At 39.8% G+C, this 23,685-nt stretch overlaps 1 protein-coding gene across 1 annotated transcript in view; it reads left to right on the top strand.

The window, feature by feature from the left end:
* TANC2 (tetratricopeptide repeat, ankyrin repeat and coiled-coil containing 2) overlaps positions 1 to 23,685 on the top strand; it is a 280,763-nt gene that overhangs the window by 203,959 nt on the left and 53,119 nt on the right. Inside the window, exons 10-12 of the mRNA XM_040989463.1 lie at positions 3,014 to 3,147; positions 13,942 to 14,173; positions 23,467 to 23,633. Of these exons, the coding sequence (XP_040845397.1) occupies positions 3,014 to 3,147; positions 13,942 to 14,173; positions 23,467 to 23,633 (533 nt within the window). The remainder of the gene's footprint in view (positions 1 to 3,013; positions 3,148 to 13,941; positions 14,174 to 23,466; positions 23,634 to 23,685) is intronic.

The following is a 23,685-nucleotide window of genomic DNA, read 5'->3' on the forward strand; positions in this document are numbered from 1 at the left end:
AAGAAAAGCAGACAGCTGCTAGTCTCTCTGGCTTCTCAGTTTATCACTGTTGCAGATAACAGAGTGATAATATCATTCCTGAACAGAAAATAATGGCAAGGGTGGGAAGAGCTGCTTTCTCTGGATGCAAGGAGACTGGAGGTCTCTTTTAAGCCTGGAGGAGCAAGAGTTAATAGAAAACAGCCCAAGCTAACTCCCTAAAGGAGAGATCTCAAGTTTGTTATATTATTGTCTTGCATGCATTACCTTTTACAGCCTGAGAGTCTCCGGGGATGCTAGAGCGCTCTCCATTGATGAGATGATTGTCTGTTGTTGGCACTCTAGAGTTGGCCTGATAGCGTTCAAAACTTGAAGAGTGAAAGGAGATGAAGTATGAAAAGGTTTTAAAGGTTCTTGGAAAATTTGCATTTTTGTTTTTTGAGTAGTGGTGGTGAGGTTTTCTGGTTTTGTTTGTTTGTTTGTTTTGGAAAGAGAGAAGCCAAAAAAGGATTTCTTTCCCATCTGTTGATTGACTCCCCGGTGCCTGCAGCGGACCCCGACTGAGGCCAGAAGCTGGGAACTGAAATCCAGCCTCCCGCAAGCGTGCCCAGAACCTTCCCCTGAGCCATTACCAGCTACTTCCCAGTCTGTATTAGCAGAAAGCTGGAATCAGAAGCAGAGATGGGACCCAACCCTGCTCCCAACAAGTGTGCATTATCTTTCAATTTTATTTTTCCATGAACTTTTTGGAACCCCCTTGTATTCCTCTATCAGAATTACATGAAACTTGTATTACATTATGTAATTTTAACTACATTAGAGCTCTTCCATCTTAACAGAACCAATAGGCCTGAAAGAAGAGTGAAGGATAAATGGCTGATGCAATACAAGCTATTTTTTTAAGAGGGGGACAAATCTAAGCTGTTACCATATGAGCTCCCACTGAAAATGTTACTAGCAGCAACAGAATTATTTTTCATTGATGAGATAAAATGATATCTGTATTTAGAAGGATGACTTAATTTTTTTATAAAATCTCACTTATATTAAGTTTGAACAGGTTTTTTTTGGAATTGCACTGGCTTTTCTAATCCTTCCTTGGCCAGTGATACCAATGATTAGCTGTCGTAATACTGGAAGTAGAAGGAACTCCCTGGTGTTTTCTCTGCGTACTCTGCCGTTTGCTCTTCTGCCCTTGCCTCCTCCTCAGTGAGCACCCGTGCTGCGGGAGACAGGAGCAGTTGAGCCTGTGCTAGTGCATTGCTTGCCTTCCTTCCCCCACACACACTCAGCCCCCAGCCCACCCCCTCCTTGTCACTTCCCTGGAATGTACAGAAAAGCTGTCAAGACAATCACTAGGCTGTCATCCTGCTTTCCACCTACTTCCCCAACCTGACTCCCCCGTTATTCTCCACCACCACCACCACCACCACCACCATCATCACCCACACATCCAAAGAACAAAAACATTTTGTGAAGACGGACCTGTTGTATAAGTCAGACGTTATTATCTTGACTACAGGTAGACTCAGTGCAATAGTTAGGGAAGCTCTGTCAAACACAAGACTATTTTCTTATCTGCCAAAGTCCCAGTGCAGTTATTTAGATTTGACGTTTGCCAACAGCTGCCGATCCCCCCCACCCTCCCTGTTCTACTCCTTTCAGAAGTCTGTTTTGTTGGTTTGCTGTGCACACTGTTTACTGCCTACCTGTAACTTTTTTTTCCTGTTCTCAAAATCCCACAAAGAAAGCAAGGCACACCAACAAAAAGGAAGGCATCTCCAAAGGGAATTACTGAAAGATCCAGTGTTTACAGCAGTTACCCTCAAAACCAAATGCCAGATAAAGGGGAAGGAAACCGGAGGGATAGAATAAACAGAAGAAATAATGCAGAAATGGTCACAAAACTTTACCTCACATCAAAATATAAACATAGGCCTTTTTCTCTGTCCTCTCCTATACCCACTCCTCTGCAATTACTCAGAATCCTGTCAAGTGACCAAGGAATCTATTCTACCAGTTGAATGGAATTCCAGATCCACTCAAGTTGATGAGGAGTTAAATGAGGACTACCTTCCTCATCCCTTATTTTTATCAATAGCTATCAACAATTAAATAACAACTTCAAATTTTATTTTGGTAACCATTTTTGAAAGTTCTCATTTTATTTTGATAATCCTTACATAGTTGATTAGGGCACAAAGGGACAAGGGCTACAGGAAAGTGGATAAGATATTGTTTCCACATTCTCTCTCTCTCTCCTCTCTTTTTTTTTTCCTGTACCTGGGGTAAGGGGGGAGATAAAGGGAAAAGCCCCACACAGCCTCCCACCCACCCCAGGGTCCCCGACGTGGGGCATTTTAAGGTGTAATGTTATTCATAAATGAAGTCCATAGTTTCTGATAATAAGTAATGAAATTCCTAAATTAGTAACAAAATAATTTTTAAAACAAATTTTAACAACTTATTGAGCTGTTATTTATATACCATATACAATCCATAACTGATTACAGTGTTAAGTTCTGCATTTTCAGTGTTCTCTCAATGTTGTAGAATATTCAACATACTCTAATTTTAGAAGATCTCATACTCCCAAAAAAATCATGCTTATTAGTAGTAAATCATCATTCTCCCCATTTTACCAAGATAATCATTAATTCGTCTCTGTTCACCTATTCTGTTTCACATGAAATAATCATAATATATAATCTTTTTTGACTTTGTATAAAATAACATCATCTCATTTCTATTTACTGTCACATGAGTAGTAGTAGTCCATTGTATGAATATGTATGAATATACTACATTTTATCCCTTTATCACTGGATGTACATTTGAGTTGTTTCCACTTTGAGGCTGTTATGAATCAATTTTCCATAAGTTATATGTATATGAGTGTTTGTGTGGATATGTGTTTTTTATTTCCTTGAATATTTACCCAGGGATGGATTTGCTAAATCATAATAGAATTAAATATTCCTTTAGTTCAGAGTTTTATGATGATCTGATGCAACCATATCATCTTTTTCTCCAGATGTGGATGCCAACCGAGAGCTACCACTCACACAGCCACCTTCGGCCCACTCATCTATCACCAGTGGAAGCTGCCCAGGGACTCCAGAAATGCGCAGACGACAGGAGGAGGCTATGCGAAGACTAGCCTCACAGGTACAATAAGATTCCGCAGTGGGACATGCTAGTTCTGTTTTAACATCAAAGAGTCAAGGATAGGGAGACGTTAGCAAAGTGAATAAAAATATCCAAAGGTAAAATATGCAAAGGTAAATGGCCTGAGAACATAAAGAAAAATCGGTTGTTTGTTGTTGGCTATTCCTATAATACTTTATTGTGATAGAATCAGAACTGTAGAATTGGAAAGGCTCTTAGAAATAAAATCTACTATGGGCCTGGCAGCATGGCCTAGCGGCTAAAGTCCTCGCCTTGAACGCGCTGGGATCCTATATGGGCGCCGGTTCTAATCCCGGCAGCTCCACTTCCCATCCAGCTCCCTGCTTGTGGCCTGAGAAAGGCAGTTGCACTTACTTGGGGAGTGAATCAGTGGACAGAAGATCTTCCTCTCTGTATATCTGACTTTGTAATAAATAAACAAATCTTTAAAAAAGAGAAAAGAAATAAAATCTACTCATGGATAGATCAAGAGGTTGAGCGTCACATTATGTGGTTGGTGCTTAAGTCACAGCATAAGAAATCATTGGCTTTCCATTTTAATTTCCACGTCAAAACACTTCCTGCCGAATTATATTGACCGTAGTATTGTTTTATGTATTCAGGTTCAAATTTTCTCAGTTGTTTTCAAAGTGTAAGGTATGCGTAATGTAAAATCAAATAATGTTGAAAAGCAACAAAGAAAAATGTTCAAACCCAGCAATTCACCTTCTCTCATCTATTCCTCAAATAAACAATTTTCAACTGTTAGGATGGTTTGTCTCTACATTTATCTCTAATTTCTACCTGTATATGTCTAAATAATACTTATATATTGCTATAACTTTTTCCACTCATTTAACACATTATTTATACTTCTTATGAGAATTACAGATCTGCAGCTCTTTTCATCTCATTATTATCTTTTTGTAAGTCCATATTATGCTATTTTTAGCATTAATATTATGGAGGTATATTCCGCTCTGGAGCCAAGATAATGTTTTCTTCTTGAGCAGTGCTGTTTTGGGGGAGTCGACCTAGTGGTGCATGAGATGAAGCTGGCATTCTGAAGCCCACATCCCATACTGCAGTGCCAACCTGAGTGTTAGCAGCTCTGCTTCTGATCCGATGCAGACTTCAGTGAAGTCCCTCTGTGAGCCCTGGTCATGCCCCCCACCTTGTTCTCTGGGGGTTCCTCCTCATGGGCAGGCTGGGCGTGGCTGTCTGGGGTTTTAATTCGTTGTAACAACTTCAGGTAAACTGTGTGTCCACCTCCTTTCCTCACCTTCATCTGTCACAGTAGGTACTAATTCATAGACTTCTGAAGTTGTATATTATCTGGTTCTAATTCCTTCCCAGAAATCCTCCGGTCAAGCTCAGAGTCAAAAGCAACATGTTTCTTACAACTGCATTATTCATTCACCCCACTCGTCTGTGCATGCTCTCCTGTAAATGGGCTTCTGAAAACACTGTGAGATCCCCTCCATATCCATTACTAACTCATCTGCTGTTCACTTAGAATATGCGTTTAGGCCACTCGGAATCCAGGACTGAAGATAGCAACAGTGAACGAAACAGGCAAGGCCCCTGCTTTTATGCGCCCACATTCTTGTGATGTGAGATCACAAGTGTTTGGTATGCTTATTGGTGTCCCCCACAGAGCAGGCAGGGGCCCAGGTATTTGAGCCATCCTCTACTGCTTTCTCAGGCATGTTAGCAGGGAGTCACATAGGATGTGGAGCAGCCTAGACTTGAACTGACAACACAGGCAGCAGCTTCACCTGCTACGTCATAATGCTAGTTCCTGATCGCATCTTAAATGTCATGATTATGTTTTCCTTGGGCAAATATAAATATAAATTAATTTTATTTGTTAACATGAAGTGAATAAATTTTGTGTATTTCAGATACAGATTTGGAAGCATAGTGACACCTCCCACCCCAACCCTCTCTGCTTTCTCTCCCGCCACACCAATTTTTCCATTTCACTTAGTAATCACAATTTTAATCCTTTGATAGGTAAATAAAAAAGGAAGGAAAGAAAATAAAAAGTCCTTTTAGTCCTCTGGAATATAGACAAAGGCTGTAAACAGTGATCAAATCCCAGGATGTTGATCTCACTCATAAAGATTACAAGAGGAGAGAAAACACGTGCCATGGTGTATTTTTAACATCATGAAAAGTAGCCCCTTATATTAAAATTACATGTAATCTCAGTGACCATGCCACATCTCACAGTTGAGCTATGTGTCGCTGAAGCACAGAACAGAACCCAGAAGCCTTCTTTCTCACCTAAAAAAAAAAAAAATTGAAGTTGCTTTTTAAGTGAGATTTTTAAGTCATTTACTATTTAGGTGAGATGTGCTAATGAGAATTTTAAATATCCTTGGAAAACTTCACTTTGACTAAAGTTCTGGGTAATCAACTCTCACATATTAATTACTATGAGTGCTTTGTAATATTCTTATTTTCTGTGCTGCTGCTTAACTGAAAACATTGGAGGATTTCTGCCACAGTGTTAGAACACTTATTTGTCAAACACTTTCTACTTGAAGTAACAAATTTTTGCTAGACAAGCAACTCTCAAGGGTATCTCCAGTTAACAGTTCATATTTCTTCTAAGTTGCAGTTATGGCAGCTAAATCCAGAGTTCTCATTCAGGGCCTTTCCTGCATTTGTGAACTTGAGGCTCAGTGCTGTTTGCATCATAAATAGGTACTTCATAAGTCCATGAAAAATTAGTTAAAAGATAAGTTTATTTTGCTGAAAAGAACATCTGAAATATATGCATCTGAGAGATATCTAAGAAATTCATTAAAATGCAAATGATCAAAATGCATAATTTAAAAATTTTAGATTCCATTTGTCCATGAACTAAAAAAAAAGTTTTATTGGAAAGGCAGGTTTACAGAGAGAAACAGAGACGGAAAGATCTTCCATCTGCTGGTTCATTCCCCAAGTAGCCACAATGGCTTGAGCTGAACAAATTTGAAGCCAGGAGCTTCTTTGGGTCTCCTATGTGGGCGCAGAGTCCCCAGGTCCTGAGTCCACTGCTTTCCCAGGCCATCGCAGGGATTGGTTGGGAAGTGAAGTACCCAGGACGTGAACTGGCACCTAAATGGGATGCCAGTCTTGCAAGGGGAAGATGGGCCAATTGAGCCATCACACCAGGCCCAGTCCATGAACTTTTAAATTACCCTCATATTTGTTTTCTTGTTTCCCCATTCTTACTTTAACCCTATGAGATGGTAATTCTTAGCCTCATTTTACAGATAAAGTATTCCTTAATTTTTCCAAGGTCATTGGGCTAATCCATAGCAGAGCCAGAATTTAGAACTGGTTATTCACTCCAATAAGGCAAATACTATTATTGTCTCCATTCTCAAGTGAGAAAAGAGGCTCTGCGGTGAAAACAAACTAGTGCCTAACCGCATCGGGAGTGCGCCAAGACCCCGGGTTGCAGAGTCTGCTTCCGGCCAGCGCTCCCAGCTGCTGTCCTGTGGGACAGGAAGGATTTCTGTTGAACATAGCTTCATGAGAAGACCTAAAATTCTTCTTTTAAAAAAAAAAATGTGTTTTGGCCCAGCACAGTAGCTTGGCAGCTGAAGTCCTCGCCTAGCATGCACCAGGATTCCATCTGGTCACCGGTTCTAATCCTGGCAGCCCCGCTTCCCATCCAGCTCCCTGCTTGTGGCCTGGGAAAGTAATTGAAGATGGCCCAAAGCCTTGGGACCCTGCACCTGTGTGGGAGACCCGGAAGAGGCCCTGGGTTCCTGGCTTTAGATCAGCCCAGCCCCAGCCATTGTGGTCAACTGGGGAGTGAATCATCGGACAGAAGATCCTCCTCTCTGTCTCTCCACCTCTCTGACTTTCCAATAAAAATAAAATAAATATTTTTTAAAAAGTTTTTAAGCATCTTGCACCTCACATCATCATGTTAAGCAAATTGTTCCTGGATTAGTTCTTAAATTAAGAAACTAATCTACCTCAAACAAGCTAATTAACTAAACCAGCTAATTTTAAGAAGTGTCAGACAGACAAAAAGCAAAAATCTTTTCCTATGGAAATCTGTGTAAGAAAAAATGTCAGATGTCATCCATGCTGAGATTAGTTCTGTATTGCACCCAGAGGGTGTCAGCTAATCATGTCTCCTCACGTTGCTGCTGCCACTGCCGAAGCTGTCAGTCAGGCGATGTGATCATTTCAGCAAACCTGCGATAGTGAGCATGTCGCACATAATATGCAAACCAGAAACACACAGGGGAAAAATGACAATGAAATAGAATATCTCATTTGTGTTGCCGAGACTGTCTTTGAAAGGATTTGTATTTTAGAAGAAATGATATTCAAGTCAACCAGAAAATAACCTATAGTGACTTTATAAAATTTACATATGAATTTTCTCCTCTGAAAATTATGCTAAGTTTTATAGTCAGATCTGCATTTTATCTATATTCTGGACACTGATAAGGGAAGCAACCTTGTCAGTTTCAGTGTTTGCCTGCCCCTTCCACTAGAACATATCAGTGTTGAAATGTTCACTCTTAGCTCCCAGACAAACCCTGGCGTGTAAGTATTTGTTAAATGAATGAGGAAATTCTAGTCTGTTCTCTATACTAATCTTTCTAAAGATTAGTTTTTGGCTCCTTATTGTCCATGAAGGAGATTCATATTCACATGCCATGAACCCTAATGAAGGATCCTCTCTGGGCATTTGGGGCCAGATGCTGCTCTATGTGTAGAGTTGGGCAGACGGACAGCGTGTGTTGTCTTATCTGTTATAGGATGTTGGGCAGCATCACTGGCCGGTGGCATTCCCTTGGCCTCCAATTATGACAATCTAAAACATCTGCAAAAATTTCCAAATGTTGCCTGGGGAGCAAAATCATTCCCAGCTGAAACTCCACCACTCACCTCCCCCCACAACACACACACTCGCTCTCACTCTCTCTCACTCACTCAGTCTCTAACCAGAATGAAATTGCTTTCACTTCCTTGGAAATGCAAAATGTGTCTTACTGTGGGGTCTTTGCGGGTGACTTTTCCTCTCTCTAACACTGCCACACTGATTGTTCCTCCTGCTTCATATCCCAACTTAGCTACTGTTTCTTCTTAGAAGTCTGCCCTGGCTCCCCTGAGCTGAAGTGCCCCCTGTGCATTGTCCCGGTCACCTGGATCTCCTTGCTTAGCAGTGCCAGGCTTAACTGTTATTTGTTCAGTTGCTCATCCTTCCTGCTAAACTCTGAAGGGTTAACAAGTATCCTACCTACAGTACTTGCCCTTGATATCCAGAATCTAGCATAATACCTGGCGTGTGGGAGAAACCCAATTAACATTTGTTTAAGTAAATACCAATGCCAGTATTTTCCATACAGAAATCTTGGGGCATTCAGCTGGGTGTTTATTGATGGTGATGTGGCCCAGCCAATCAGAGTCAGATTCATGTGCTGCAGGAGAGAATCTTGATAGGGTATGGAATTCCACCAGCCCTCTTACACCGGCATTTCATAAACTGTAGATTGAGTGCACATAGACTATCCGTGTTAATTTAAATCATACTTCTTCGGGAATCCAGGTGAACTAAGTAGCTTAGTCACTTTTTTGTTTTCTAAGTTACATTTTGTTTGAAAGGCAAATTTACAGAGAGAAGGAGAGAAAGATCTTCCATCCGCTGGTTTACTCCCCAAATGGCTGCAATGGCTAGAGCTAAGCCAATCCAGAGTCAGGAGCTTCTTCTAGGTTTCCCACCTGGGTGCAGGGTCCCTAGGCTTTGGGCTATCTTCTGCTGCTTTCTCGCGCCATAAACAGGGAACTGGATCTGAAGTAGAGCAGCTGGAACTTGAACTTGTGCCCTTATGGGATACTGGTGCTTGAAGATAGAGAATTAGCCAGTTGAGCCAACATGCTGGCCTGACTCTCTTTTCTTTAATATTGTGTTTGGTTTTGGCCATGATCTCCATTTACTTAAATAATTGGCAATCTGTAACTGTAGAAAATTGCTATTTAGATCTAGAAATGCAACAGAGCTAACCATTATCCTTGGTTCCACAGTAGCCAATTAAACAATAGGACTCTGACTGCAGACATTAAAGCATAATATAAAGCCTTTATAATCAAAACAGTGTGATACTGGTACATGAATAGAGTTGCAAACTAATGAAATAGAATCAGAAATTCAGAATTTGTCCCAAATGCATGTACTGTCTCAGTATTTGAAAAAGGCAGCATCTCATATTCTAGGTTAAGATGGGATTTTTAGCTGAATGACACTGGGACAACTAGGTAAGCATAAGATAAATTAATCTCAAGAGTTTGTCGTACAGAAGAATAAGCTCACAATGGATTAGAGATCTAAATATAAAAAAATGAACCCATACAAATTAATAGAAAACGAAAATAACTTCCTCTTTAACCTTGATAAAGAGAAAGACTTTTTAACCAAGATATAATCCTGAAAAATAGAATAGAAATTTAATAATTTTGACTACATAAATATTATTCAAATGTCACATGATCTCCAAAAAACAAAAAGACAAGAAATTGAAAGAACAGATTTATAACGTATCTTACAAGCACCAGAAACAATCAATAATGTGAAAAAGTAATCCAAGAATAGGAGAAAATATTTGTAAACCGTAAGTCTGTGAAGAGGCTAGTATCCAAAATATATTAGAAACTTAAACAACTAAATAGCAAGGAAACTACCCAATTCAAAAATGTGACCTGAACAGACATTTCTCCAAGGTGATATACAGATGGCCAATAGCATCGCTTTTCACTAGGAAAATGCAAATATAAAATACCACAAAGAGGGCTGGCATTGTGGCATCTTAAGTAAAGCTGCCACCTGAACAACTAGCATCCACTGTGGGTAGCTATGTCCTGGCTGCTCTGCTTCTGTCCAGCTCCCTGCTCATGGCCTGAGAAAAGCAGCCATGTGGAAGACCCAGATAAAACTCCTGGTTCCTAGTTTTATAGTGGATAGGTGGAGAGTGCATCAGTGGATGGAAGATCTCCCTCTCTCCCCAACCCCCTACCATCTCTCCCTTTCTCTAATTCTGACTTTAAAAATCAGTAAGTTTTTTTAAACACAATGAAGCCTTTTACTATAATGTAAATTAAATATGTGTTATCTCAAAAGTACAGGAAAAGATAAAAGCCAAATTAAAAATCACCATGAGAACTCGCCTCATCCTTGTTAGAACTGCTACCATCAATAAGAAAAAAATAAATAAATAACAGATACTGGGGAAGAAGTAAAGGCAATCTTTGTACATCATTGATGGGAATGTGACTTAGTACACTTACTGTAGGAAAATGTATGGAGGGTCCTCAAAAAACTAAAAATGGATTTACTATATGAGCCAGGAATTCCACTTCAGCATATATGTCCAAAGAAACTAAAATCAGCATCCAAAAGGATACCTACACTCCTGTATGTAAAGTAGTCATACAATCAACCTAAATGTCTACCAACACAAAATAGATGGAAAAAGTAACGTGAAAGATTTCCCATAAGCTCTTGAAAACATGTGTGTTATCTTTTAATTACATTTCATACGAACTTTTTGAAGCCCACCAGTATCTCCACCATAAATTGCAAATCAGTCTTAAACAAGAGAAGGGAAAGAAATCTGTCATTTAGAACAACGTAGATGAAACTAGACAACATTATCCTATATGAAATAAGTCAGACACAGAATGCCAAATACTGCATGGCCTCACTTATACCCGGAATCTAAACAGAGTTGTATTCTTAGAAGTAAAAAGTATAATGGTGGTTATCAAAGGTTAGAAGGAAGAAAAGAGTGGGGAGTTTTTGATCAAAGAGTATAGAGTTTCAGACGGGAGGAATAAGGATTGAGATTTGTTGTACAGCAGAATAATCACCATGGTAATATTTTTTCCTGAATATCTAAAGAATGCTGTGTGGTCTATATATTGTTTGCTTAATTTAATTGTTGTATGTTGTAGACACATTTAACCATCCCACATTATGTATGTGTATTAGAACAGCAATTTGGGAGTGAAATTTGAACCCACAGATAGAGACAGGCCAACTGTATCTGCATATTTGTTCAAAAGAAATGTAGGAAAGCTAAATAAGAAACTGAATTAATCGCCTGGCCCAGGTTCTTGGCCTGCCTGGGCAGTGGGTGCCAGGTCCGTAAGTTGTGGAACAGAGAGTCTAGTGGGGCCTGGGTCACCTGGCTCGGGTCCTTTGCCCACCTTGCAGTGGGTGCTGGGTCCATGAGCCCTCGAGGTGGAGCGTCCAGCAGGTACCGGGTCACCTGACCCAGGCCATTGGGCCTGACTGTGCAATGGGTGCTGGGTCTGTGAGCCCCAGGGACAGTGGGTCCAGTGGGGCCTGGTCAACTGGATTGGATTCTGGGCAAACCTGCACGAACTGGTCCTTCTCAGTGGAAAAGACATAGTGGAGAGCTGGCCCAGATCAAAATTGAGGCCTGCAGAGAACATCTGTGCCATCCCAGAGGAAGGAGGGCAGAACAAATTGGGCAACTACCCCAGCCAGTGACAGCAAATATCTGGGCAAATGGAGCCTTTAAGGTCAACTGTGTCAACCAGTGGACATTAAAAGGGTTCCCTCATCCTTGAATCAGCAAGATTGACAACATTCCAGAACTATTGAAACCACCTGGGCAGAATCCTTGGAGTCTGCACCACATTGGGACCCTGGGTTGATACTGGGTGGCCATTCCCCATCCATGGGTACTGGCTATGGCTTCTCCCCTTAATCTCCCCTAATCTCCCCTCCCCCTGAAACAGGAAGGGTAAATAGAAAATTTGGAAATGATGATCACACAAAAAAGAAAGAAACTAAATTGGTTATCTGTAACATATGGGTAGGAAATGAGTGGGGGAAAAGTGAGTAGTGGAATAAGGTAGTGGGGCCAGAAAGAAGTTACTGAATATGTCTTTTTGTATAGCTCTGACTCAGAAACATAGTAGTGGTCATACACCCAAAAATAATTCATACTAAAGACAAAAACTTTATATAAATGCTACAATGTAGCTAATAAACATTAGCAGTTCCGTTTGCTTTTAAGAGATTATTTGTTTGAAAGGCAGAACAACAGAGAGAGTGAGAGACAGAAACTCGCTCTGGATCCTTCACATACATGGCAGGGGCCCCAGTACCTGAGCCATCTTCTGCTGCCTTCCCAGGCACAGAAGCAAGAAGCTGGATCAGAAGCAGAGTATCCTGAACTTGAACTGGCAGTTTTATATGAGATGCCCGTGTCACAGGTGGTAGCTTAACCTGCATAATGCCAGCCCCCAAATTTCTCATTCTTCTTTTGCTTTTATTTGAAAGACAGAGGAACAGGTGGAGAGAAATCTTCCATCCTCTAGGTCACACCCTAAATGTCTCCACCATGTTTGGCTGAGCAAAGGCAACCAGGGATGAGACTCGAAATTCAATACATCTGTTGCAGGCTAAATCTTCAGTTAATGGCTTTGTATGGCCTGTGAAAAGTGATAAGAGTATCAGGATTGTCCTTGGTTTACAGAAAGGTTCTGCAGCCCTACCCTGGACAACACGAAGGCTCACCGATTTCTGATTCGTTTAAGATGTGTGCCTAACAGAAATCTCATCCTCTTTCTGCTTACTTTATTCTAATACTGCCTGGTGCTCAGAAAATAGGGATCATTTTTAAATCAAATACTTTATTCTGTTTAAGGCTTAGTTTATAACAAAACTACAGTCTAAAAAGTCATATAGGCATGCATGGGTGTTGAGACTAACAGGATTTCCCTTTGATTATTTTAATTCCTAATGCTTTGTTACAGTATCAGATTTTATTATACTGTTGCATACTGTATAAACAAATATTAATGATATTTTTAATGTAAATATGTATTCTCAGGCTTGTTTTTCATTCCTCATGATCCAGAAGGGAAATTTAAGTTGTATTTTTAAATTTTTAAAAATCTTTATTTTTATTGGAAAGGCAGATTAGATTTACAGAGAGAAAGATCTTCCATCCACTGGTCTACTCCCCAAATGGCTACAACAGCCGGAGATGGGCCAACCCAAAGCCAGGAGCCAGGAGCTTGTTCCAAGTCTCCTAGGTGGGTGCAGGATCTCAACTGCTTTCCAAGCCATAAGCAGGGGCTAGATGGGAAATGAAGCAGCTAGAACACGAACTGGTACCCATATGAGATCCCAACACTTAAAGGGTGAATATTTAGCCACTGAGCCATCATGCCTTCCTGTTTTTTGTTTTGTTTGTTTGTTTGTTTAAGATGATGTTTACATAGTTGATCAGGTTGGGAAGGATCCAGGGTTAGGGAAAAGTGTGTATAGTCATCATTTCTGAATTTTTATTTCTGCTTCCTGTTTCTGGGAGGAGGAGTTAGATAAGGAAAGAAGCCATACCCACCTCCCAACTGACCCCAGAGATGTGGAACAGCCTCCCCAATATTAACCTGGGGTCCCCTTGTTGCACATGCTCTGGGAAAGCAGCCGAGGACGGCCCAAAGCCTTAGGACACTGCACCCACGTGGGAGACCTGGAAGAGGCTCCTGGCTCCTGGCTTTGGCCCAGCTCTGCTCTGGCTGTTGTGGCCACCTGGGGAGTCAATCAGTGGATGGAGGATCTTCCTCTCTGTCTCCCCTCCTCTCAGTATATCTGACTTTCCAATAAAAACAACAAAAAAAATTTAATTAGAGAAGAATGGAGAAGCAAAATACAGTGTTAGAGGATGATCGAATAATAGCTATAATTGCTGCTCTTGTTACTCCTAAACTTGTTTGTATTCTCCCCTTACTTTGTAGGTGGTTGCCTATCACTATTGCCAAGCAGATAATGCCTATACCTGCCTGGTGCCAGAATTTGTCCACAATGTTGCTGCCCTGCTCTGCCGCTCGCCTCAGCTGACAGCCTATCGGGAACAGCTTCTGCGAGAGCCTCACCTGCAGAGCATGCTGAGCCTTCGGTCCTGTGTTCAAGACCCCATGGCCTCCTTCCGGAGGGGAGTCCTAGAGCCTCTAGAGACTCTGCACAAAGGTACAGATGAGGGCCATGGGAAGTGAAAGATAGAGGCTTTGGAGCCGCAGGTCACCTGGGCCATGTTATAGGAATGATTGTCACACTGCCACACCTGCACGTTCCCCAGCAGGTGTCCTGCAGGGTCAGTTACACTGTGGCTCCAATTCAGTGTCTTGGAATTTCTCTGATTAGAAACCTCCCCGTACTTACATAGTACTTTTTTTTACTCCGTTAGTTCAGGAGAAGCATCCAGGGCTGTACACCAATGTGCATATACTAGAAATCAATTATATAATTTTAAAAGTACTTTAAAGATATGTAAGAGATTTTATGGCTATCTTTCTTAAGAAATCTATCGTTTTCAAAAGCAACAGATAAATGTAATCCCTCTTCCGTTTGTGCTCATAGCTTTACTCTCTTGTTCTGTAATTCCAGCGTCAGCAGTGACTGATGGAGGTGTGCAGCCATTTCCTTTAAGGGGGTACTGGCCTTCCTACGTCTCCCTCTGCCCTATGCGCTTACTAATGTTCTGTCCTTTCTGGAAGCCAAAGAAAAGCAGTTGATTCTGTGAATCCTGAGCAATCCTGTTTATTCCTGAGGGACTTGGATGTTTTCAAGGGTTTCAGACGTGCCCATAGTGTCTGTAGTTACTTGGATCTCAGAAGTTTCCTCTTCGTTCTGATGACCTGTGTCTACATCTGCTGCCCATTAACCTGACCATACCTTAGAATTTCCCAAATCTTGAATTTTTTTTTACAAATATTTTAAGCCCATTTTTCCATATATTCAGTCTCTAAACCATGTTAATTCTAACTTTATGATATTTTCACAAACTCGTTCCAACCCTGATGCCTGTTCCATTTCCCATAGCATCATATCTGTATTACTACCCCTTCATGGTCTTCTTGAGTCCTCTGGTTTAGTGCTTCTTTCATATCATAACACTGTGATAAAAACTCCTGACTCTTTGTGACTGGCCATGACTAACTCTGAAGCTCCTAGGCCCCACGTGGCCTGAGAGCTGAGATTCATTTTTCATTTTCACACTTACAAGCCTTCCCTGGTACCTGGGGCAAAAGTTCTATCCAGCTCCCTAGCCGTCTGGTTATGATGAACTACTGCCACCTGAAGCAGCAGAAGGCATTGCTCTGATCGCTTAATTTCCCAGCTCAGAAACCAATGACTCCCTATCGCCTTCTGAATTAGCTTAGGGCCCTTAGTCTAAGCTAGCACTCATGGCGCTTGACGGCCTGGATTCAAGCTGGCTTCTACACCTTCTGTTCGCTTCTATTCTTATGAACCATATGTTTACATATAAACCAAAATACTGCTGGTGCTTAAATATACCCCCTGTGTTTTTCTGCTCCATACATTTATTCATTATTCCTTTTCTGATTTGCCTTCTCTTTACATGTCTTCTGTCAGTATATTTTCTCTCTCTCTCTCTCTCTCTCTCTCTCTCTCTCTCTCGGAGCAGCTTAAATGCAACATCATTCGTTAAATACCTGCTGCTTCCCCTGCCTTTTCCAGTCAAACACAATGTCCTTCTACATCGACATTAGATTGTTTTTTATCTCATTTGTGATATTCAACAAGTAGGTCTACAGAATATATTCTCTAAAATAATGATGTTAAATTAGGAAGCAGTAATACGAAAATCTTTAAATATTTAGAAATTAAACACTTTTAAACAAACCATGGATTAAAGGAGAAATCACACAAGCAATTACATTTCAAACTGAGCAATACAGAATTGTCGAGATTCCTGACGTAATAATCTGGAAAAAGTAAAGAAAAATACACCTAGAGTAAACAGAAATAAGAAAATAATAAAAGCAAGAAGGAATTAGTGAAATAGAAAATCAGTCATGAAAACGGAAAAATCTGAGCAAGACCAATCAAGAAAATGAAACACAAATTAAGAACATCAAGAATAAAGTGGAACTGCCACTGCAGTTTGTGCATACGTTAATAGAGAAGTAAAGGATATAAAGAGCTTTACACCAATTCAGCAAGTTAGCTGATCCTTAGCACAGTCTACCCGTGGTGACGCAAGAATAAACAGAAAGTCAGCAGTGCTCTGTTCACTGTGGTTATGATTTAAAAGAAAAAAATATTTACACCAAGAAAAATGTAAGTTTAAATGGTTTCACTAACGAGTTGTATACAACATTTGAAGAAATAATACCAATATTACACAAATGAGTTAGAAAATAAAGGAGAGGGCCCAACACAGCAGCCTAGTGGCTAAAGTCCTCGCCTTGAACACACCGGGATCCCATGTGGGTGCAGGTTCTAATCCCGGCAGCCCTGCCTCCCATCCAGCTCCCTGCTTGTGGCCTGGGAAAGCAGTCGGGGACGGCCCGAAGCCTTGGGACCCTGCACCCGCGTGGGAGACCTGGAGGAAGCTCCTGGCTTCTGGCTTAGGATTGGCATAGCTCCAGCCGTTGCTGTCACTTGGGGAGTCAGTCAGTGGGTGGAAGAGCGTTCTCTGACTGTCTCTCATCCTCTCTTTATATATTAGTTTCCAATGAAAATAAATGAATCTTTAAAAAAAAAGGAAGAATACAACTTCCTTCATCTTATCTTTTTAGGTAAACATAATCCTGACACCAAAATATAATTAAGGACCATGGGAAAATATAATTACAGAGACCATTTTCCTTATTACTATTATTGCAAAATCCTGAAGGAAAACTAACAAATTGATTAGCCTATTTTTAGCAGGAATGCGATATTAGTTTAGCACTTTGAAGTTAATCAGTGTAATTCATCACATTAACAAAATAAAGGAAACCATCCATGTAATTTTCTTAATAAATTCAGAAAAGCATTAAACAAATTACCACGCCAATTGGTAATTCTTTTTCTAAAACTGCAAAGTAGGGATGAAAGCAAGCTTACGGGCAGGCCCTGCGTTGCAAGTTAACCTGCTGCTTGGGATGCCTGCATCCAGGATGGAGTGCTGATTTGAGTCCCAGCTGCCTTCTCATTTATGAATGAATGAATGGAAGCCAGGAGGCGGTGGAGAGCCCGTTTAGGAAGATCCAGATACAGTTCCTGGATCCTGGCTTTGGCCTGGTCCAGGCATGGCATGTGGGGCATGAAACAGCAAATAGAACACTCCCCCTCTCTCTCTCCCACATCCCTTTTTCTCTCTCCTACTCTGCTTTTCAAGAAGATAAAAATAATTACTTTTGTGAAACAGTTGAATCCTAGTTTGACAAAGGGCAGTTTTCCAAACAACATAACTTAAGGTAAAATGTTGAATACTTAATCCCCAAGGTCAAGAACAAAATATCAGTGTTGCTTCTAGAAGCCAGCATTGTGGCACAGCACGTTAAATGCCACCTGCTGTGCTGATATTCCATACTAGCCCAGAGTGGAGTTCCTGCTGCTTCGCTTCAATCCAGACCTGGAAAGAGTTCAGGCTTCTAGCTTCAACCCAGCTCTGACCTGAGCATTACAGCCATTTGGGGAGTAAATCAAAATATACAAGGTATCTTTCTCTCTTTCAGTGTCCACCACCTCTCTCTATAACTCTACTTTTCAAATAAATTAAATCTTTTCAAAATAAAAACCTTTGGGGCCTGGCATATGATAGCCTAGCTTAAGTCCTCACCTTGCACGCACTGGGATCCCATATGGATGCCGGTTCTAATCCTAGCAGCCCCGCTTCCCATCCAGCTCCCTGCTTGTGGCCTGGAAAAGCAGTTGAGGATGGCCCAAGGCTTTAGGACCCTGCACCTGGAGGAGGCTCCTGGCTTGGAATCGGCTCACCTCCAGCCGCTGCCGCTCCATGGGGAGTGAATCATCAGATGGAAGATCTTTCTGTATCTCCTTCCTTTGTAAATCTGCATTTCCAATAAAAATAAATAAGTCTTTAAAAAAATTCAACAGTCGGCTCTCATAAAACAGGATATAAAATAGATCAATTCAACAGAATTGACAATCCAAAAATAGGCCCATGCATATATAATCAATTGATCTTCTCAAAGACTCCAGGACAATTTGGGAAAGACAGTAGTAGTGAGAGAGAAAGTGAATCTCAATCCTTACCTCACACCATACACCAAAATTGATTTGAGATAAATGGATCACAGATGGAAACAAAAAAAACTTAATCCCTAAAACTAATAGGAAAAACACAATAACTTCACAATCTTTAATTAAGTAAAATTTTTCATGAAACATTAAAATTACTCATAAGAAAAAAATGATAAAGTAGACTTCAACAAAATTAAAAGCAACTGTTCAACAAAAGCTATCACTTAGAAAAAGGGAAAGCAAGTTACAAAAGGGGAGAAAATATGACTATTCACTATATTCGTGAGACAGAGAGCATTTGTATCCACAGAACCTGAAGAAGGCCTACCATTCAGTGACAAGATAAACAATACCATTTTTAAATGAGCAGAGATTTAGATACTTCACAGAAAAAGATATATTAATAGCCTATAACCACATTTAAAAGTGTTTATATCATTAGCCATCAGGGAGATATGAATTTAAATGCAGAATACCACTTCACACCTATTAGAATGTTTAAAATTTAAAAGAATGAATACTAAATGTTGGTTAGCATGATAACTGAAATGCTTACACATTTTTGTAGGTACAACTATGAAGTGGTATTACTACTTTAGAAAATAATATGGCAGGTTATTCTGTAAGCAGTTCTATTGCTTTATATTTACCTAAGAGAGATGTTACCTTATTTGAGATGTTCCTGGAAGCTTTGTTCATAGTGGTCAAAAACAGGAAGTAGCCCAGATGGCCCTCAAGAATAAACAGCCGTTAGTATGTTCTTTCAATGAGATGGTTCTTAGTAATATAAAGGAACAGACTAGTAATCTACGTAATATTGTAGATCAGTCTCAGGAATAATATGTCAAGCAAAAGAACCAGCTGTACTCTGCGGTGACTAAATCAGAGCAGTGGTTTTTCTGGGAAGATTGATGGGAAGGAACCCTGAGGGCATTTTCTAGAAGAAATACTCTATATTTTGAGTAGAATATTGGTTACGTGTGTATATGCATCTGTCAGAACTCATCAAAATATAAGTGAAGTTCTTTGCCAGTCACTGTATTTATTACAGTAATTTAAAAATTACCTATTTTTTTTAAAGGAGCTAGTTTTATTTCCAGAAAAGTTCTTAGAATCAGAACTTCAATTTCAGATGATGCATTTTTCTTTGAAAAAAAAAATCATAATACTTTTTTCACAGTGGATTTTTTTCTTTTTTTATATTTCCTTTTTTTAATTTTTTAATCTTTTTTTTCAGTTTTACACAGTGTTTTAAGGTTCTGCAAGTGTAGTGATGTAGAACATATAGAATGCAAAATAGTGGTAATTTTTTGAAACTTTCACTGAACTTTTGCCTCAGCCACCAATATGAAATGAAAAGAAACATTTAATCTGTTAGTACAAGCAAGAGAAAGGTAAACCAGTTGTATGTCAAAGTTTTGTTTCAACAAATTAGCTGATGTATGTCTTTTCATTCTTAGCCCGTCTCTTCATAAACGGGTTTCGGGCACTGGACTGTTCTGACTTCAGTACTAGCTGCCATGAGTTCACTTGCAGCCTCTGTAATTTTTACTTCTCTTACACATCTAGGAGAGTATTAAGAGATTTATAAGGAAGACAGTTCAAGTATTTGTGAAGTCTACATGTAAGCGGAGGCCATGGAGAATCCCTGGCAAACATACATTTACAAGGAATTAAATGACTCGTCAGCTAGAACAGTGACTCCCAAATACAAGCACGCTTATAGTTTTCAGTTAATCCATAAGAAAATAAGAACTATGTAGAATTTTGTAGTTTCTTTAAGATATATTTATTTTCATTTGAAAGACAGATGTTTTCTGAGAGAGGAGACAAAGAAGTCTTCCATCTCTTGCCCACTCCTCAAATGGCTGCAGCAGCCAGAGCTGAGCTCGCGAGCTTCCTCCTGGCCTCCCACGTGGAAGCAAGGCCGAAAGCCTCCGTCCTCTGCAGCTTTCCCATGCCGTCGGCAGAGAGGTGGACTGGGAAGTGCAGCAGGACATAAACTAGTGACCACATAGAATGCCAGCACTTGCAGACAGAGGATTAGCCAGTTGAGCCACCACACTAATATAATATGATTTTATATAAATATGTGTGTAAATGTTAAATAATGTATTCCTACTTTTTTAATGTTAACATACCTCTTATTCTGTGAATAGTGCTAAGTGGATAGCATTTGTACAAGTATTTGAAATGTTCTTACATGGAAAAATATACATTAGTAATTGTTAATTAACTCCTAATTTTAAAAAATTTTCACAAGTAAAATCTTAAAAGCTACTGAAAGAATATTTAAATCTACAGAAGTTTGAAAATAAATATGCAGAAGCATTCTTGCAGTACTGTTTGCATTTGAAAGGTAAAGTCTAAAGATCATGAAGGTCTTACCTGTTAAATTTATGGTTAAGAAACCTCAATTATTTTAGGAGTAGCACATTTCACAATATAAGTAATATTAGTAAATTTCTTGTACTTATTGTTCTAATCCTAAAAATTATGATATCATTACTTAAGCGTGTTGTCTTTACTTCTTAAAATCTGAAACCCTTAACTGACATACCAACCACCTTCAAATGAGAGGAATTTAAAAGAGTATGATTAGCTTGCGTCAGCTCGATTGGCTAACCCTCCCCCTGCAAACACCAGGACCCCATGTAGGTGACAGTTTGTATCCGGCTGCTCCACTTCCCATCCAGCTCCCAGCTTGTGATCTGGGAAAGCAATGGAGGACGACCCAGGGCCTTGGGCCCCTGTACCCATGTGAAAAACCAGGAAGAAATTCCTGGCTCCTGGCTTCAGATAGGCTTGGCTGCAGCCATTATGGCTATTTTGGAAGTGAACCAGCAGATAGAAGATCTTTCTCTCTGTAAATCTGCCTTTCCAATAAAAACAAATAAATCCTTAAAAAAAAACACTATGATTATCTTCACTAAAGGGACTAATATCCTCTTTTTTTAAGAAAAGTAATATATTGTCTACTTTACCTCAGGGATGAATAATGTAATCTACTTAGAATTTATACAAATTAAAATATAATTTTATTAGTAAGTGAATTATTTCAGGGGATGAATAATGTAACCTACTTGGAATTTATGCAAATTAAAATATAATTTTATTAACAAATAAATTAGCTCATCAGGTCCTACTTTGGAGCGCATTCTTGATCTTCGTCTTTGAGAATCATTTGAAATGTTTTTCTCAGAGAAAATTTCAACAGCTGTATTATCAAGCTTTCCATCCACTTGGAGATCGTGACTGTTAGAAAGGAAACTGAATGAAGTTAAAGGAGGTGTAGTTGAAGGATGAGGGCAATGAGGTACCAGTAAGCTGTTAATAGCCGCTTGGGCAAGGAGAGCTGATGTGTACACATTTTTCAGTTCCTATTGCGTAAATACTCCCTTTACAGCCTACCACAAGCTACTAGCTCTTTAACAGGTAACTTTTGAAACTATTAGAGTAGGCTCTCCTGAACCAGTCCTGAGCAAGCTAGCTCCAGCATCCCACAGGATGGAACAAGTTGCTGGTGTTCAGCCAAGCAAAATGCCAGTAGAAATTCCCTCTATGGAAATGAGGCGCAGTCAAGACTAAAGGAAGCAGAGTGCTCAAGTCCAGATGTGCTAAGCCCAGTTGTTTGGATAACCCCTTTACTTCCAAGTAACTTCTGTTGCTCTTCCTTAATTCTTTGGGTTCCCTTAAGGAGTGCTGTGTTATCTCACCTAGAATGGCCTCATTGTTAATAACTAGAGCTTGTAGAATCATCTCTCATCCTAAAAAGTCATAAGGTGAACATAATAGTTAAAAGTTGATTATTTTTGACAGCTGACTTAAAGTATGTAAGATATTGAAATTTATCTCCTTTATACGAAACTTACATTCAGGAGAAAAAATATGAAGGCTTATTAGTAATCATTACAAAAGATTTTTCACATTTGAATATGTGAAACCAAAATAATATACACCATTTTTATCGGTCTTGACTTTTTTTAAATTAAAGGTTTATCCATTTATTTCAAAGTCAGAATTAAAGAGGGAGAGACAGAGAGAGCCCCTAGATCTGCTGGGTCACTCCCCAGATGGCTGCAGTACCAGGGCTGGGCCAGGCTGAGGTCAGAAGTCAGGAGCTCCTCCCGGTCTCCCACATGGGTGACAGGGGCCCAAGCACCACGGTCACCTTCCACTGCTTTTCCCAGGCCAGTAGCAGAGCGTTAGATCAAAAGTACAGCAGCTGCACTCGAACACGGGATTCTGCCCCCGTGTTGAATCTTTAAAGGCAAGAAGAGCCAATCCTACACAAAATTCTCCAAGCTTTTCTTCTGAATCCAGTTTCATCGATCTTTCTTCCTCAGCTAAAACTTAAATTGCTTCCTTGAAACATCCGATGATCCTTGGCCCGCTTCCTTCTCCTTTCCTCCCTTCTGAACCCACAAGGTTGTACTAACTAGTAATTTATAGCTGTTAGCATTCATGTATATTAAAATGTTCATTCAGACTGGGTTTGGGTTTTTTTTTTTCCTCTAATTGTTCAGTATTGTTCAAGAATCAGTAATAAACAGCTGGAAATCTCTCAAGCCTGTTTCTTTGGCCTTGACCTGAAACCTATTTCATCAAATTCAATCTGTGTAAAGTAACAAAGGGTACTGGACACAAACACCAGGTGCCATCTTTCTCCATGAACTGCCTCCACTTGGCAGAGCTTGTGAAGGACAGGTCTCCTGCTTCCTGGACGGTATAAGAGACGGCTAGCGTCTTGGAATCTTGCTCCCCAGTCCAGGTCTGTCTGCGGCCTGGGATATCTTTCCTGTGTCCTTCCAACCCTTGCTTCCCACCACCTGTCAAGTAGAGCCTTTGCTTTAGACTTCAAATTCAACCATTTGGGGAAAATTTTCAAAATAACATGTGATACTAAGAAACAGAACACGTTTTCTTATGCTTTTTCATGTGTGGTAGAAAAATCGATTTCTATGTGGAAATTTGCATAATTCCAAAGCTTCACTCTCATAACTGATAACATGGGGATTTCTGAAAATGGTGATCTGTTTACTGATATCTTATGTATATGACAAAAGCTTTCACACCTGTTGAAAAGCAAAATAAATTCAATAAATGTATTCCATCTATTTATAATAAATCATGTGCCCTGAACATTCAATAAAATAAGAAATCTTTCTGATATTTTTTTTCAAACAGATATATGGTCAAAAGACTCAAGAAAACTCGTTTACCTACTTGGTAATTATTAAATAATTTGTTTCTTTTTATCTCAGAGAGAAAAATCCCAGATGAAGATTTCATCATTTTAATTGATGGATTAAATGAAGCAGAATTTCACAAACCGGATTATGGGGATACAATTGTATCATTTCTGAGTAAAATGATTGGAAAATTTCCTTCTTGGCTCAAACTAATTGTAACAGTTAGGACCAGTTTACAGGTATGTGTTTATTTGCCTTTGAACCCGAAGTTATTTTTCATGGAAAGGACTT

This window comes from Ochotona curzoniae, unplaced genomic scaffold (genome assembly GCF_017591425.1).
Source record: "Ochotona curzoniae isolate NIBS_2020 unplaced genomic scaffold, NIBS_Ocur_1.0 contig_523, whole genome shotgun sequence".
Classification (NCBI taxonomy): domain Eukaryota; kingdom Metazoa; phylum Chordata; class Mammalia; order Lagomorpha; family Ochotonidae; genus Ochotona; species Ochotona curzoniae.